Source organism: Pleurodeles waltl, chromosome 5, assembly GCF_031143425.1.
Source record: "Pleurodeles waltl isolate 20211129_DDA chromosome 5, aPleWal1.hap1.20221129, whole genome shotgun sequence".
NCBI classification, from domain to species: domain Eukaryota; kingdom Metazoa; phylum Chordata; class Amphibia; order Caudata; family Salamandridae; genus Pleurodeles; species Pleurodeles waltl.
The window spans coordinates 121560194-121578695 of NC_090444.1; the positions used below are offsets into that span (position 1 = coordinate 121560194).

The 18502-nt window shown below is 46.1% G+C and overlaps 1 protein-coding gene across 3 annotated transcripts in view; it reads right to left on the bottom strand.

Moving 5' to 3' along the window:
* Positions 1 to 18502, bottom strand: part of FBXO16 (F-box protein 16) — a 224569-nt gene that overhangs the window by 72936 nt on the left and 133131 nt on the right. For all 3 annotated transcript variants that reach the window (XM_069233776.1, XM_069233777.1, XM_069233779.1), the window contains exon 7: positions 6749 to 6857. In XM_069233776.1, the coding sequence (XP_069089877.1) occupies positions 6749 to 6857 (109 nt within the window). The remainder of the gene's footprint in view (positions 1 to 6748; positions 6858 to 18502) is intronic.

Consider the following 18502-nt stretch of genomic DNA (forward strand, 5'->3'; position numbering starts at 1 on the left):
TGGAATGATTGTGACTATTCTGTGGGGGCCCGTGCTAGAGTATTTCATAGTGCAGTGAATGTGACTCTTCTGCGGGGTATGTGCTAGAATATTATATAGTGCAGTGAATGTGACTCTTCTGCGGGGTGCGCGCTAGAGTATTTCATAGTGCAGTGAATGTGACTCTTCTGCGGGGTATGTGCTAGAATATTATATAGTGCAGTGAATGTGACTCTTCTGCGGGGTGCGCGCTAGAGTATTTCATAGTGCAGTAAATGTGACTCTTCTGTGGGGTGCGTGCTAGATTATTATATAGTGAAGTGAATGAGACTCTTCTGCGGGGTGCATGCTAGAGTATTATATAGTGAAGTGAATGAGACTCTTCTGCGGGGCGCGCGCGAGTATTACATAGTTCAGTGAATGTGACTCTTCTGCGGGGTGCGCGCTAGAGTATTTCATAGTGCAGTGAATGTGACTTTTCTGCGGGGTGGGTGTTAGAGTATTTCATAGTGCAGTGAATGAGACTCTTCTGCGGGGTGTGCGCTAAAGTATTATATAGTGCAGTGAATGTGACGCTTCTGCGGGGTGCACGCTAGAGTATTATATAGCGCAGTGAATGTGACTCTTCTGGGGGTGCGCGTTAGAGTATTATATAGTGAAGTGAAAGAAACTCTTCTGCGGGGTGCACGCTAGAGTATTATATAGTGCAATGAATGTGACTCTTCTGCTGGGTGTGCGCTAGAATATTATATAGTACAGTGAATGGGACTCTTCTGCGGTGTGTGCGCTAGAGTATTATATAGCGCAGTGAATGTGACTCTTCTGCGGGGTGCGTGATAGAGTATTATATAGTGCAGTGAATGTGACTCTTCTGCGGGGTGTGCGCTGGAGTATTATATAGTGATGTGAATGTGACTCTTCTGCGGGGTGTGCGCTAGAGTATTATATAGTGCAGTGAATGTGACGCTTCTGCGGGGTGCACGCTAGAGTATTATATAGCGCAGTGAATGTGACTCTTCTGGGGGTGCGCGTTAGAGTATTATATAGTGAAGTGAATGAGACTCTTCTGCGGGGTGCGTGCTAGAGTATTATATAGTGCAGTAAATGTGACTCTTCTGCGGGGTGCATGCTAGAGTATTATATAGTGAAGTGAATGAGACTCTTCTGCGGGGCGCGCGCGAGTATTACATAGTTCAGTGAATGTGACTCTTCTGCGGGGTGCGCGTTAGAGTATTTCATAGTGCAGTGAATGAGACTCTTCTGCGGGGTGCGCGCTAGAGTATTATATAGTGAAGTGAAAGAGACTCTTCTGCGGGGTGCACGCTAGAGTATTATATAGTGCAATGAATGTGACTCTTCTGCTGGGTGTGCGCTAGAATATTATATAGTACAGTGAATGTGACTCTTCTGCGGGGTGTGCGCTAGAGTATTATATAGCGCAGTGAATGTGACTCTTCTGCGGGGTGCGTGATAGAGTATTATATAGCGCAGTGAATGTGACTCTTCTGCGGGGTGTGCGCTGGAGTATTATATAGTGATGTGAATGTGACTCTTCTGCGGGGTGTGCGCTAGAGTATTATATAGTGCAGTGAATGTGACGCTTCTGCGGGGTGCACGCTAGAGTATTATATAGCGCAGTGAATGTGACTCTTCTGGGGGTGCGCGTTAGAATATTATATAGTGAAGTGAAAGAGACCCTTCTGTGGGGTGCGCGCTAGAGTATTATATAGTGCAGTGAATGTGACTCTTCTGCGGGGTGCGCGCGAGAGTATTTCATAGTTCAGTGAATGTGACTCTTCTGCGGGGTGCGTGATAGAGTATTCTTAGTACAATGTTTGTGACTATTCTGTGTGGGGGTGCTAGAGTATTTCATACTGCAGAGAATGTAACTATTCTTTGGGGACAGGTGGAAGAGTATTCATAGTGCAGTCTGTGACTCCTGTGGGGGTGATTACGTTGCAGGAGTGGTGAAAACAAAACAAAGGATTCACTTTAAGGGACAATGGCTACAAACATAGAGGGAATAGCAAGGTATGGTGGAAGGACATGGGCTATAAATGGGTTTGACACACGTGAGCAGGCCATGCAGAGGCATAAATACAAAGAGGGTGAAGGGAGGCGGAGGACACAAAGAAGCAATCGAAATTAAAGGGAGAATGGAATCAATAAACATAAAGAGGGGATAAGGTGCATGCGAGGCCACCCTAAGAAGGGAATCAGGTGCATGCAAGGCCACCGTAAAGAGGGAATCAGATGCATGCGAGGCCACCCTAAGGAGGGAATTAGTTGCATGCGAGTCCACCAAAAATAGGGAATCAGGTGCCGGAAAGGCCGCCATAAAGAGGGAATCAGGTGCAGGCAAAGCCACCACCAAGAGGGAATCAGATGCGTGGGAGGCCACCGTAAAGAGGGAATCAGGTGCGTGGGAGGCCACCGTAAAGAGGGAATCAGGTGCATGCGAGGCCATCGTAAAGAGGGAATCAGGTGCAGGCGAGGCCACCATAAGGAGGGAATTAGGTGCATGTGAGGCCACCGTAAAGACCAAGAGGGAATCAGATGCGTGGGAGGCCACCGTAAAGAGGGAATCAGGTGCATGCAAGGCCACCGTAAAGAGGGAATCAGGTGCAGGCGAGGCCACCATAAGGAGGGAATTAGGTGCATGTGAGGCCACCGTAAAGAGGGAGACAGGTGCGTCATAGGGCACCGTAAAAAGGTAATCAGGTGCATGTGAGGCCACCAGAAAGAGGGAATCAGGTGTATGCGCAGTTGCCATAGAGAAGAAATCAGGTGCATGCGAGGCCATCAAAAAGAGGAATTCAGGTGCATGCAAGGCCACCATAAAGAGGGAATCAGGTGCATGTGAGGCCGCTATAAATACGGAATCAGGTGTGTGCGAGGCCGCCGTATAGAGGTAATCAGGTGAATGTGAGGCCACCATAAAGAGGGAATCAGGTGCATGTGAGGCCGCTATAAAGACGGAATCAGGTGTGTGCGAGGCCGCCGTATAGAGGTAATCAGGTGAATGTGAGGCCACCAAAAATAGGGAGTCAGGTGTATGTGTGGTTGCCATAGAGAAGAATTCAGGTGCATGCGAGGCCACCATAAAGTGGGAATCAGGTGCATGTGAGGCCGCCATAAAGAGGGAATCAGGTGCATGCAAGGCCGCCATAAAGTGGGAATCAGGTGCATGTGAGGCCACCGTAAAGAGGAAATCAGGTGCAGGCAAGGCCGCCATAAAGAGGGAATCAGGAGCATGCAAGGCCACCATCAAGAGGGAATCAGGTGTATGCGCGGTTGTCATAGAGAAGAAATCAGGTGCATGCAAGGCCATCAAAAAGAAGGAATCCGGTGCATGTGAGGCCGCTATAAAGTGGGAATCAGGTGCATGTGTGGCCACCGTAAAGAGGGAATCAGGTGCATGCGAGGCCACCATAATGTGGGAATCAGGTGCATGTGAGGCCACCGTAAAGAGGGAATCAGGTGCATGTGAGGCCGCTATAAAGACGGAATCAGGTGCACTCGTGGGACAGTTATATGGAGGAATATTGTGCTTAGAAATATCATCGGACATAAATATAATTTCGTTATCTATTATGAATCACCGCCTTCTAACATTTGATTCCAATAACCCTGCATCAAATGGCTTTTAAAACTTTTGTGGGTCAGTTGGGCTAGTCACACAGGCACATCTCAATGTTTCTGTTCACATTCAAGCCAGGCACAGAGACTTGTGTCTCAAAAGTGCATCACGTGCAGTGGCACCCGGATCCAGGGGTCCGAGGGGGAGACAACAATCAATTCCCAACTCTTTTAAATTCCAACCATCTGTGCTAAAGTGTTTAAAACTACAGTACAGTTTAATTAAACCGATGATCTAACTATCCGTCATTGTCCACCGGAGGTAAGAGAAGAACCCATGTATTTCTGAAGCGGCCTCAGCCCTATCGGTTACTTGTAATTGAATATTACAGAGTAGTCCATGAACTGCCACCTCCAGCCCTGCCAATCACCAAGCACAGGTTCTGCTCATACAAGCCTCCGCCTGCCCTGTGGGCTTGTCTTTCACTTGCTCTCAGGTGGTCTTGTTTTGGGCTTGTGCACTTTTGTGCTCTGGCCTCAAGGTCTAGAGCTGTGCCATTTGGGTTGAGGACTCATGGGCTGCTTGACATACAGCTTTACCCTATAATGCAGTGCATTTGACTTTCCAATGTCTGTTTCCAACGGGTCCTCGGTTGGAAATGGGTAAATAGGTAAAACCTTGTGTCTTTAGTTTGTGCCAATTAGAGGGAGAATCAAATAGCTCGGCCACTGGTAGTAGGGGTCTCAATGTTGCCAAAAGTGTACATAAAATGGGCGCAAAACATATTTGTAGCCCTTTCACCTTTTTTTTAAATCACCAAACGGTTGAAAAGACTCAGTGGGCACCAGGCCGAAGCAGGAGTGCCAGCTGTTTTTTAGCCTAATTTAGTGGGAAACCTTAAACTAGAAGTTGAAGTAGAGATCATAAAAACCACATTAGCGCTGTATCATTTTGCGCTAGGGCTGGACAATTTTGCTCTGGTGTCAGGCTATTCTGCAGTGACATTTGCAGTAACAACCAGTGTGAACACAATATTTGCACCGAGTAACCAGAAAAAACTTCATTTCCCAAGTCTATCTTGGTAACTATTTAATTTCAAAATCGGTGCAAAACTGCTCTGTATGGTGCATGTTACGTGTTCTGTCCCTGATTGCCTTAAGCCAGTGTTTCCCAACCTGTGGTCCGGGGACCCCTGGGGGTCCGCGAAGCCTTCTGAGGGGGTCCGCGGCTGCTTAAACAATTAAATAATATTAACAGAGTAGGTCCCCAGCTTTCAGTAATGACTCAGTGGGGGGGTCCCCGGGCTCCAGTAATGATAAAGTGGGGGTCCACAGAAGTCAAAAGGTTGGGAACCACTGCCCCTAAGCACTACACAGCAGACCCTTGACTTAGAAGGGGTTGGGCAGGGGCTGGGGGCTGGTGCCCGGGCTCTGGCTGCACGTGCACCCCAGTCTCAAAGCGGTTTTAAAGGCCACAATATCCGACCAGTAACCTTGGATTTGGTGTTCCTAGTACCCCCAAAAATCTAGGTGCTGGACCACTGGGCTGCTTATATTTGAGTGGAGCAGAATCCCGCCTGGCTATGGCCATGTACAACCAGTCTCATCCCTTTACCAATGACCCTTGCAGACAATATTTGGGGCCTTATTTAGAGTTTGGCAGATGGGATACTCAGTCAAAACAAGGCAGATTGCCCGTCAGACATTTTACCAGTGTCACAGGCGTAATGAACAGAGGTTAGGACTTCAGTCGAGCTTGTGACCGAGTATCCCACCATCCAGACCCTAAGTAAGACACTCGCTCTTCGGCTTGGGACACTGATTGGCTACTTCTCATGTTCCCAATGTAAAGCATTCAGGGGGAGTGAGCTCAATTGTATAATATTTGGCAAAATACCAGACCTTTTGTCAAGTACTCAATTAAAGTAGGACCGGAATAGGGATCTAGGGCCAGATCTAGCAAGCAGTTTTGCCCATTTTGTGTCTATGGGAAAATGTGCTTGTACATATGGCCCTTAATTTGTACTTTCCTAGACCAGATTTCTAAAAACAGAATTGCTATGTTGTCCTATGATCCTTTATTTTCTCTTATGTGTAGGCACAGATGAATCCCAGAAAAAAAAGAACAGTTGCCTTATATTTTCCTAAAGCATAGCATGGAAAGACACTCCAAATGAGATAACTGTTTTGCATTTTTCCATTTTTAAAAAGTAAATACTGACATGAAATCAGATTGTTTTCCGGAAAAGTGGGAGCATTAATTATGTTGTGATGGGTCTATCTAGTCCATTTCCTGCCCTCCCCAATCATAGATGGACAGAGAAATACTAGTCATATCTATGCCATCAGGAAGGAAACACTTGTCAGCTAATGTTTGCTTACCCTCTAGCCCTCTAGTGCACAGCACACAAGAGGTCATGACCTCTAGCATGCTGCGGGGTCACAAAACTGCCTGGCTCATTGGCTGACGCCGAATGTCTCCATTTCAACCAACTTTGTCCAGTGCTGAAGTTCACATGAAAACCCAATTCAAACGGGAGACTCCCGATTTTATGCTAAAAGTGGATTTATTTTACCTGTCTAAGATACAAATTGCATCTGTTTTAATATATGTAAATGGAAACGGTAAATCGAAAAAAACACCTTCTTCCGCTTTTTAAAAAAAATCTCCTACTTATAGTTATACAATATTGTCATGTATGAGTTCGGCACACTCGTAGTATTCAACTCCTCCCTCCAAGCACAAACATAGTTTAGCAGGGCACATCACTAGTGTTCAGCTCCTGCCACCAAGCACAACCATCACTTTACACCCTCCCTGGCAGCAGGCCATCTTAAGGATTTTTGAGGACCCGGGCAAGATACATTTTGGGCCCCCCTGTTGGTAACAACTTTGAATTGTACACGTTTGCCCTAATCGTAGCCCGCATGATTCCAAAGTTTCGGAAATGGATTTCGCCCAAAAACAGTTGAAATATGTTTTTTCCCCAAAATTACACTGAATTTACAGAGACAGATGTAGGAAGAGGGGGGAGGGGTTCAGATATAGAAATAAATGAGATAAAGTTTACTTTTCCTGAGGGGCCCTGAAAGGAGGGGGCCCTGGGCAGCTCCACAATTTACCCACCCCTTGAAAAGTCTTAGCACAAACTAAGGCAGCAAAAAAACAGAGTTTTCAGAAAACACTTGCCAGGGATTTTGCTTTCCGTAGTTTGTAGGACGTGGAGGAGGCCTGCTTCTTCTTTTTCTCCTGGGCTTCCTGGCTGATATCCGGTATTAGCCCGCCGCCTTTTTTCCTACTACCAAATAAAAACAAAAATACAATACAATATTACTTTTTGCTGATGTATGACCTTTGAACAGTACAGTTTCTAAAAAGATGCAACACGTTAAAGAACACATACCCTTTGCAAATATAAATAAAGTACTCACAGATTAAAGTTTCACAAAATTAAACATTTATATATTTTCAAAATGTTCAGTGCTACTGAGATATTAACAGAGTACCCTTGTAGGTGTTCTGCAGCACAGGTGTATTGTATACAAGAATAATACATCTGTGGTGAGTGTCAAGGGGATGGGACGGGGGAGGAGAAGAGGGATAAATAAAAAAAATAGAATAATAAAAAATAAACTTACCTTTTCCCAGCGCCGCAGTCTCCTGCCATGTTTCTCCTCTGGTCTTCTTGTGGTGTCCTACCAATCCCTGGGACACAAGCACAGGCTCCCCAGCAATTCTGGCGTTGCTTTCATGCTAAACCTAGCATGAAAGCAGCACGACGATTGGTCTGAGCAGCTCGGACTGCCACTCAGACACAGCGCTGGGGTCTGTGCAGTTTCTCCAGCCCAGCTGTTAGACACAGCCAGGCTGGAGAAACCTAAGGTGGCATGTGTGTTTGGCCGGTCTAAGACGACTGGCCAAACACACATGCGCACTTATTGCACTCCACTCCTCCCCCCTCCCAGCTACCATGGCCCAGTCCCCCCCCCCCGCCACTCCCTGAACACGCTGCTGGCTGAGCTAGCAGATGTAAGATAAAACGATAATTAAATATCGTTTTATCTTTCATCTCCTGGCTTAGCCAGGGGGGAGACGCTCCTTCACCATTGCATGTGGCCGTGCCCACACAGTGCCCACGCTTACTCTGTACATTGCACCTTATTGCATGTGATACCCTGTTACTGCAGTTGTCATTTTCAATTCCTCTTATTTAGAACCTGATGCTGCATTAAAAAGCGTGGAAAAACTTTATTGCATGTTTTTATTTCCATGCTTTTTACAAGGTGAGCACTTGGTTAGCTTTTCAAACTCAATTTATTAACAGTTTTTAGCTACATTACAGGAAAGGGCCCTAAACAGTAGCCACTTTTTACGGCCGTCGTGCCTCAATTTTTAGAGTAATGTGTAATATGCAGATTTAGAACATCCAAGCAAATATGGCGGACGTGGTTGTGGTGATATTATCGTTACCATCAGACATTCCCATGGTATTTAAAGTAAGCCTAACAAAATTGGAGAGCAGACACCAAAAATAATGTTTCTTCCACTTATTTCACATGTCTCCTGTGGCACCTAAAGTCAACCTAGGAATATTCCAGAAATTAACAGATTATTAACGTCATGCATGCTGATAACTCCCGCAAATGTTTGCATTGCTGTGGAGTGGAAAATAAGTCCATTAACTTACTTGACTGACTTTTAATGTCATTATTTGACACACTAGATTACTAATAGCTTCCAAATTACCTCAGATATTGAACTAAAATGTTAGGACTTGTAAGCGCAAATCGCGTACTGTTTCTTCGGACTGGGAAATATTTGTACCCAGGCGAATGCCAAGGTCTAATGATCTCATAAGTTAAATATTAGGTAATAGTCACTCCTGAGCTCTCACAGACCCTCATTATGGGTGGCCTCTAAGTTCAGATGAGGCCAGTAATACTAGTTACTGGAACTTACCAGACCCATTTAATTATGAGATCTGGAGAAACACTGTGGATCTCTTTTGTTTCATCTGGAAATTATGGTTTCTATAAACAGCTGAAGTTTCTGGTTGAACCTTGGGGACAAATTGAGGAATCACTGGGGAAATCTGACCTAGAAATACTGGCTCTCCCAGTAATGGGAAATTGTATTTTATCCTGTTTGTTGGAACATATTATCCTACCAGTATGGTGTAGTACTATGTGGTAGTATATCTCCCTAGTGCAGAAAGTGGTAAATCCATGGTGATAATGCCCTTGAAAAATCATGGTCGGGTGTGAGTTGTGGGTATTCACAATTTTTTTTCACGGATGTTACCAATCCGGAAACAGCTGGAGGTTTACTCCTGTCAAGGGCAAGAGTATATCTGTTTCCAGGGTGTGAATGGGAAGGGAGTGCTTATAAAACCGATGTGGGTGCAGGGAATGTGGTTTCTTCCGTGGGAAAGTTTTATTGACTGCGAAAAAGAAAAAAAGGTTAAAAAGTGCAATTGCGCTCAACCCAGATACCTCTGTGTGTGCAAGGATATTAGGTACAATTACAAATGCACAAGCGTCTTCACATTAGCATAAAAAGGAATTCGCAAATATTTTCCAGAAGTACTTTTGGAAGGTATTAGGTGATTCAGAAAATCTTTTAGGAGTATGGGAAATAGTAATGCTGTAGTATTATTTCATGTACCCCAACATGCCTTTGTGAATAAGCCACAAAAGGTCCACTTCCCTAAAAGTAAAAGTGTGAACAAGGCACACTATTTCTATTTGTACAAACTGTATGTGAATATTCTCTGACTATTCCTGTTTTATTTCCATTTTAGATGACTTGAGACCAATTCACAAAGGCACATAAGAGTAAGCAAAAGAGTACTACAGGAGGACTACTTTATATACTCCAAAATGCATTTGTGAATGCGCCAAAGGGGCTATCGCAGTCTCTCTGGAGTACTCCCGGAAACTTTTGAGAATTCTGGAAACTGGTATATCTACACTCAATGTCTGTGAAGTTTCTCAAAGTTCTGTGTAAATCAGGCCTCAAATCTTAAACTAGATTATTCCTTCAAAGGGGGGTTATCTAAAAAGACGAGACAGCCAATCAGTCTAGCCACTGTTGGCTGTCAGGAGGGGAACCCAGGCACTGACATAGTCAAGATACCCCACATGTGCAGATTGTGGCTCAACTGGAATAAACTGAAGCGTGTACGAAACTAGGGAATTTGGTAATAGTTGATTTTGACCAAGGCATAGTATCTCCAGAACCCCATCTCTGTTAACACCAAGTTGCTTGGTCTAGTTGGCAAAGACCACAGCATGGACAAATGGGATGGGATGGCAGGATGGCAAGGTGTCTACGGATCTGTGGAATGGAATAGAGAAGCAGCAATACAGATATTTTGGGATCATCCCCATCAACCAGACGTTACGATAAAGACCACAATTGTGGCGACTAGTGACGTACAGATGAATATCCATGTCATCTGTGCATGCATGGAAAGACAGGCCAAGGTACACAAAGCATTTGACAAATGAACACAACATTCAGGGGGCGCAATCTAGAGTAAATGATTCAGCAACACAAGCCACCGTCTCATGAAGCCGCTGATGGAACTACTAAAACAGCTGAAAATAGAGTCTGAAAGCCACACTGTAACCAACACGTGAATCAAAAGCTAACAGAAGAGTCCCTCTGACTCAGGGATGTCTTTCATACGTCCAGGAGAGCTGGATGCATACCAAATTCTCAGGATATCCACCTGGATTCATTTACATACAGTGATTCTAAATGGAAACCTTTACAAAGTCAGCGCTATCCTAGAAGTCTGGCTTGGATCCAGCCCTCCTGGACTTATGCTTAGGACAGCTGAGCTAAGCCTTGGCTAAAAATTCAAGGATCATACACTCAGGGCTGTTAAGACTGAGCTGGCACCTTGTCCAGATGTCATTGAGGGTCCCATGCAAAGACCATGTACTCCTTTGCAACGGTGGAACAGAGGGCAGCCAATGAGAATCTTAATGTTGGCAGCCATCTTTCCCTGGTTCGCTCTCGTGTGGCAGCTACCATTTGGGGTAAGGTCCTCAGAGTGCCATGGCCTGGTGCGAAAGAGATCTCTTGGAACTTCAACGTTGTACAACTCCTAAAGATTGGGTTTGTTAAATGGCTGTTTTCAATTAATTCTGCTCACATTTTGTAGCAAGAAAGCCAATTCAACAACCATTTATGCAGGCCTTCTTGATGCTGGGGATTCACAAAAGATTTACCATAGCTGAGGGTAAGGATCTGAAAGGCAGACAAATAACCAGACCCTGCTGTAAATATATACACCCTTGCCTGTGAAGGGACTGGTGACACAGACGTCATAAAGATAATATGCTTAGAAACTGTGACCCAATGGAGAGCTGATAATGAGAAGAAATTGTATACGGTGCTAACCTCTATTACAATCAAATACAGAAATGTTGACTAGAAAATGGAATGCCAACAGGTCTTCCAGGTACAATTGTTACATGATTTTTTTTTTGGTTTTATTGCAAAGCATAGGCCACAAAAACGAAAAACAAAAAGAAGAGCTGCTGAATAAATGTGGTTGCCATACATTTAAAACAAAAATATCAATTAAAAAATAAATTAATCATTTAACCGTCACATATAATCTAACAGAAGAGTATGAGTGCTTCCTAGCAGGCAGGTGCGTGTAGAACAGGTCTAGAAACATTTTTTTTAGTTTTAATGCATGTGATAGGAAGCTACGATTCTTATTGCACCAAAGAAAATGTGCCATAATGCGAAGCCATATCTTAAACACCCAAGGATGGCTAAAAAAAAGAAATGGAATGGACAGGAAAAAAACAGTGGTAAAGTAAAGTATTGGCCCACTTGTCCTGACACTGAAGTGCACTTTTCTTTAGACTGGGATGCTTATTTGATGAGGCAAAATGCCATCACTCAGGTGCAATTCTACCAGTGGCTGAGGTAGGATCACCTATTGTCTCCTGCTGTATGCCGTGGTGGGTGGAAGCAAAATGTGAATGACAGCTGGAAAGACCAATGCTTGACGAGGGCTGATTCAGAACACCTCTATGTAAGTGTGGGTTAAAGCCGCCGCTAGACCGGCCCTAATAAAAAGATGTTGATGAGTTAGTTGTAATTAAGGGAAAATACAATCAAATTGACAAATGAACTATTCTGTTGACAAAATAAACGTTCTGGGGCAGGCGGGTCATGGGCGGATGGCCACAGCATGTCATTTCCTATTAATCACGGGAAGCCTGCAGTCCAGTAAATATTGGTGTAACCTGCCTGACCTGCAATCAGTTCCCCATCAGTATCGGAGATGCGTCCTAAACGCTCAGATAGAGAATAGATTAAGTACACCCCACGCCCTGCTTCTCTAAAAAAAGTTTTAGGAAGAAGAAATGTTGGAAACACGAAAACTCAGAGGCAAGTGTGATTTTACACTTACAAAAGAATAAACAGTTTTTAAAGCCCAAACAAACACTCCATTTCCAAGCTGTCAATCAGACTCCCCCAAGCCTGCACAGGAAAGAATGTGTGAACAGACAAGAGGCCTGTTAGCAGGCCCTCATTCAGCAGTGCACTGAAGTCTGAAAACAATATTTCAGGCGGCTCCTCTCCCCTGGCTTTGAAGACTAGACAGTTTCAGCTGGTAGGCGCTATTTAAGGTTTACATTCCTGACTGCGCCTTGCAGCAGTCAAACCTTCAGCTCAGAAGGGGGACCAGTGGCATTCTTGGCCTAAAGGTGATCTTATCAGATGTAACTGCTGTGTTTGGTGGAGGCAAGAATGCAAACCTCCACCCCGGCTCAAAGAGGCATTTAGCAAAGTATTTCTTTTGATGTTCCCTATATTATTCTGCATGGACACGGTGTTTTAGCGTCCACTCTAACGAGGCTAAGTCTCGATTAGGAGTCTTGTGTAGTGGCAATCAGGAGGGTGTCCTGAAAATGGGGAATGACATGTAGACTTTGGAGTTTAGTGCGCCAACTTCTGCATTTCCAGCATTTACTGGGCCTCTTCCACTAAGTGAATTACGGCAGGCTTCATCTGCTGATATCTATCAGGTGAAAAATCCGACGGCCGGATTTTACCGATAAACGTCAAACATTGGTTTATAGAGTGTGCATTTTCTCCCAAGCGCTCATAATCAAGGCCTAAACTGGGGAGTCAGGCCAGTGGCGTAACGAAACTTGAGGGGCCCTCTTGCGAAGTCCCTGGAGAGGGCCCACTCACTCCTGGACCCAGTCCGGGGCCTGCCGCCCCTGCACAGTGTACTGTGCTGAGGGGGCACCTGGAGCTCGCGCTCCCACTCCCCCCCACAAATTCACACACTGCGGGGGCTGCGGGGGCCTTTGTTACGCCACTGAGTTAGGCCCTGGTTACAAGCGCCCCACCTGATAAAATTGGACTCCCATGTGGAACGGGTTGGGGGTAGAATTATCAAGTGTGATACACTGCATCTGTTCTGAGTTTTTGGGGAATAACTTGTGGATTTTAATGCACAGTGCACTAAAATACGCATGCCAAAGTAAACACCAAACTCTTATCCGCTATTCTATTCAGACAGGTTTGATATACTGTAATTTAATAAAGGGTGTAGACATTATTACCCCCAGTAATTCCCGGGTGCGGTAAACTCTTCACAGCTTGGAATTCCAACTCCTGCAGAAACACTGTGGAGAGATCAGAAAACTCCAGCCCACTCTTAATAAGGGCCTTTGTCATCCATTTTTATTGCAGCATTTTAATTGCAGCAGCCTCAAGACCTCCTGGTCCTGTGCGACGCTCTTCTGTCACTCCGTGCCATCCAGCCTCATGGACCCGTCACCTCGCCCCCAGCCTTCAGGGCGCCGGCTTTGTCCTAGCTCACGGGTGACTGCTGCCATTGACTTCCAGCATTACCCTCCCGGCCTCTGTTTTTTAGCTTCACTCCACTCATTCCCTCATTTTATATTATTCAGCACCTGGGGAAGGGCTTAGTTTTAACTTAGGTTGGTCCACCACTCTTGGGGTTCTCCTGCTGTTTTCTTCCCAGCTGTTTTCATTGTTTCCTGCCTACCCACCTCCCTTCTAGACCCTCCCAGGACTACAAATGGAGGCCGCTGTGCGTCTGCACTGCCAGTGCGCCGAAGGCGTGACTAAGGCAAGCCCATCTGCGCCTGTCCACACCTTGACCGCGCCCAGCATCAGAACCCTTGGATCCTCCCGCCACCCACCACTATACTGCGAGCTCCTGGACCTGAACCCCAGACACCGAAGCAACAGCTGCTTCACATGCTCCCCACAATAGACCAAAGGACCCTTCTTCACCTGCTGCCGCTTCTCCTGCGATACATCCTGCGATGAATCCCGCACCACTTCCGCTCAAACGACAATCAACAACCCGGAACCGTTCCAATGCATCCTGATCAACGTCTGCTCCCTCTGCATACATGCCACAGAAATCTGGGACACCATCACCACCCTCTCCCCTGATGTAGCCTTCATCACCAAAACATGGATCAACCCCCTCCTCAAACCCCAACATCACCACTGCCACTCCCATCGACTACAAGATGATACACCACAACTGTACCAACAAACATGGCCGGGGTATGTACCAACAAACATGGCCGGGGTATCGCCACCATCTTCAAGGAATCCTTCCAATGCACCACCACCACCGATGACGACCCAACACCTCTCATGGAACACCTCAACTTCCGGTTACAGACCAAAGCGAAGACAACAATAAGAGAGAATCTCGCTTACAGACCCCCGCGGCCCCGACTAGCCTTCTGTGACGCCATTTCCAACCTAATAACCCCCATAGCAATCCCCTCCCACCACTACTTCCTTCTCAGCGATCTGATTTCCACATCGCTGACCCCAACAACGCCAACTCCACCACCCTCCTAGACACCTGAACAACACTGGCCTCACCCAACCGGTCACCAAACCCATGCACAAAGCCGGACACGCACTCAACGCTATCTTCACCTCTACCAACAGAATCAAATTAACCCACATCACAGATTTCAACGGGACTGACCACGCCATCATTCATTTCACCATCTCAAACGCCCAACACACCGTCACCAAGCACCACAGCACTACCCACCACAAATGGGGCAAGACAACAGAGACTCAATGGACATAGTCCCTCAACACCATTCATCTCAAAACCTCAGCGGGCCTTCACCAGGCTGTCCAGAACTTCTCCGCCTGGATTTCCAAGTGCACAGGCACAGTTGCCCCTCTGAAACCAGGAAAAGCCAACAAAACCACAAAGCAAGCCACCTGGTACACCCCATAGCTCAGATCCACCAAGCGCAACTGCTACCAATTCAAGAAGTGCTGGTGCGCTACCAAGGACCCCTCCGACAGAGTCGCTCACAAAGCAGCACTATGTAATTACCACATGCGCATCAAGGAAGCCAAGAGATCAGCCATCACTGTTTGCATCGACTCCGCTTCAAACCACGCAAAGGAACTCTTCAAAATAGTCAAGGAATCTTCCAACCTGACAGCCACACAGAATACCATCCACCCTTCACAAGAACTATGCAACTCTCTGTCAGACTACTTCTACAGCAAAATTGCGACCATCTACAATAACTTCGACCCCCAACACACCACCCTCAGACTCAACAATCTCTACCAACTAGTGAACACCAGCCATATGATCTCCACCTGGTCTCCGCTCACCTCGCAAACCACCTTGGCGCTCATGCCGTCCATCCACTCCAGGGCACCCACTGACCCCTGCCCACACCATCTCTTCAACCTTGGAAGCAACCCTATTAGCACAGAACTCAACAGCATCCTCAATACCTCCATCTCCACAGCAACTTTCCTGGACAGATGGAAACCTCCTAAAGAAACTCTCAGTGACCTCAAAAATTACAGACTGATTTCCCTGCTCCACTACCTGGCCAAAGCACTTGAAAAGGCCATCAACCAACAGCTCACCGAAAACCTGAAAAAAAAAACACCTACTCAACACATCCCAATCCAGATTCCAGGCCAACAACAGCACTTAGATCGCCTTAATTGCAGTCACAGATTATATCAGAACACTCCTCGACCACAGAGAAACTGTAGTCCTGACCCTCCTGGACCTCTGTGCTGCATTCAACACCGTCTCCAACCACACCTTCATTGACAGACTCTACAACATCGGCATACAGAAAAATGCCCTCAATTGGATTGCATCTTTTCTCACAGGATTCACACAAAGCATCCAACTGTCACTCTTCACTTCCTCACCCAGGAACATCATATGCGGCGTACCCCAAAGATCATCCCTCAGCCCCACCTTGTTCAACATCTACATGTGCCACTCTCGCAGACATCGCCAGATGTCACTGACTCAATAAAATCTCCTGCGCTGATGACACCCAACTTATCCTCTCACTGACCAATAACCCCACCAATGTCAAAACCAAATTCTGCAACACCATGACCAACGTAGCCAATTGGATGACTCAAGTTCAACTCCAACAAAACAGAAGTACTAATCTTGGGAAAGAACACCACCATATTGGGACCACAGCTGGTGGCCAGCAGAACTTGGACCAAGACCCACTCCGACCGGCCACGCATAGAACCTGGGCACCATCCTTGACAGTCATCTAACCATGACATGGCACATCAGGGAGGAGCCTGCTTCCACATCCTTTGCATGCTCTGCAAAATCTTCAGCTGAATCCCAATCAACACCAGAAAGACTGTCACGCAGGCCCTCATCACCAACCTCCTCAACTATGGCAACGCCCTCTATGCCAGAATTTCCAACCAGCACCTCAGGAAACTCCAGATCATACAAAACACTGCGTCAGACTCATCCAGGACCTCCCCAAATGGACCCACATCCCCCCACACCTAAGAAAACTCCACTGGCTCCCCAACCAGAACAGATGCCTTTTCAAAATCCTCACGCATGCATACAAAGCTCTACACAAGGAAGGACCATCCTACATCAACCATCAACTCAACTTCCACCTGCCCGCAAGACACCTGAAGTCCACCTCACTCGACCTTGCACACACCCCCGCATACGCAGTAGCCACAGCGAGGGCCGCTCCTTCTCCTACATCGCCGCCAAGGCCTGGAATGACCTTCCCCTCCACCTCCGAATGGCAAACTCCCTGGCAGACTTCAGAAAGAAGCCCAAGACCTGGCTTTTTGATGGAGACATGGCAACATCAGCGTCCAGATACCCCAAGGGGTGACAGAGCCACACTTTAAAAATGACCGATTGGGTGATTGATTGATAAATCATGCAACTTTAGTATACTTTTGGCTAGCTTTTATGCCAAAAGATTGGTGAACTTGTTTTCTGTAGCCCTTATGTTGGCCAGAGCAATACAATTCTTTTTACAAAAGATATAGGCAACAATGTTTGTTAGTTTACAGGGTTGAGGTGTCTGCAAAATGTGTAAACACGGAGTCTGTGCTTCAATAAGGTGAGGCAATGTGGCAGCATCTAATTATAGTAAAAGGCCTCAAAAAGTTATTCCATCAGTGTATCGGGAGGTCTCCAGCAGGTAAAATATTATATTTTTTCACATGATGCACTAACAATTGTGGCAGCGTTCCAAAGTAAACACGGATCTGGCAATACATCACTCAGGAGACAGTTCAAAAGCTGAAAGGTATGGGTCCCAACTCGGATGTGGCGGATAGTACCATGGCACAAAATACAGACTTGGGCTTTACTGCACAGTACTGATGTTATAACTCATCGTTTTTATCTTTTTGTCCACGATGGTTATGAAATCAGAAAATAATAAAAGACAAAGATAGTCAGGGTCAGGTATGGGAGATGTGAATCCTGGGAAGGCTGTCTCAGCCCTTCATCTTTCTGAGAGAATGCAGAAGTATGGCATGAAACGCTAAACCATAAACAAGTTTTAGTTGTTATACAGGACCCCACTGCTGCCAAGAGTTCCAGTTTCATTTGTGATGTACTGCTCAGTACAGTTTTTTTTAATATTGAACTCTGGGACTTGTAAGCCCTGTTTTATAATGGAATAAACAAGACTACAAGATGATCGCACTACTTAACAAAGTGTGGGGGCGGCCTCCGAGACACCCACGGAGCAACCGCAGTTTACTAACTCCCACAACCAAAAACAAAACACTCTTATTTAAGCATCTGAGGCATGAGAACGGAAAGGAGTTCCCGGAAGTGCTGAGGCCTAATTCTTGATTGTATTTCAGTCCTTGGGATTTGAAAATAAAATGCATGGTATCCGAGGGCTCTATGTCACAATGTTGTAGGTGTGTGAACCTGGACCAGAAACAAGCATCCTGGGATCGGTTTCAGGGTATCACCCCTCATCAGCCAGGCTAGCTTGAATCTGGTGGCATAGCAAGCACAGGACCCACGTCTGGGCATACCGTTCCCACTTGGGGCGACAAAGGCAAAAACAACAGATGATGTATGGAATGCAGAACAAATCAAACATTCACCCCTAGTCACAGATCTGGGTTTAATCCATCATTTTTTTTGCTTGCCATGCCATTCCAGGGAAGACCTGGCCTGGCAGTTCGGGCTGGACTGTTCACATGGGGAACAGGGTCAAGACTGATTTGCATATGGCTGGGTCCCAACTAGAATGGCATGGCATAGATTAAACCCAGATCTGTGACTGGGGGTGAATGTTTGATTTGTTCTGCATTCCGTCCATCATCTGTTGTTTTTTCAAAATATTGGGAGGGCTGGTCCTCAATGCCCAGCACCACTAGTCGCCCATGATTTCTGGTGCGGTCCAAATCATGTGAGAGATAGGATGCCCATGTTGGAATCTACTCAAATGTATAAATCCCTACATTTGTAAGATGCTCCCTAGGCTTTAGCGGTAGCCAGTCCTGCTGTCTCCCCTTAGTTACATGTCCCCTATGCTGCTCCTCTGAAAAGCCCCCCTGTAGGATCCTTCTAGCCAAGTGTGACTGTCTGGCTTG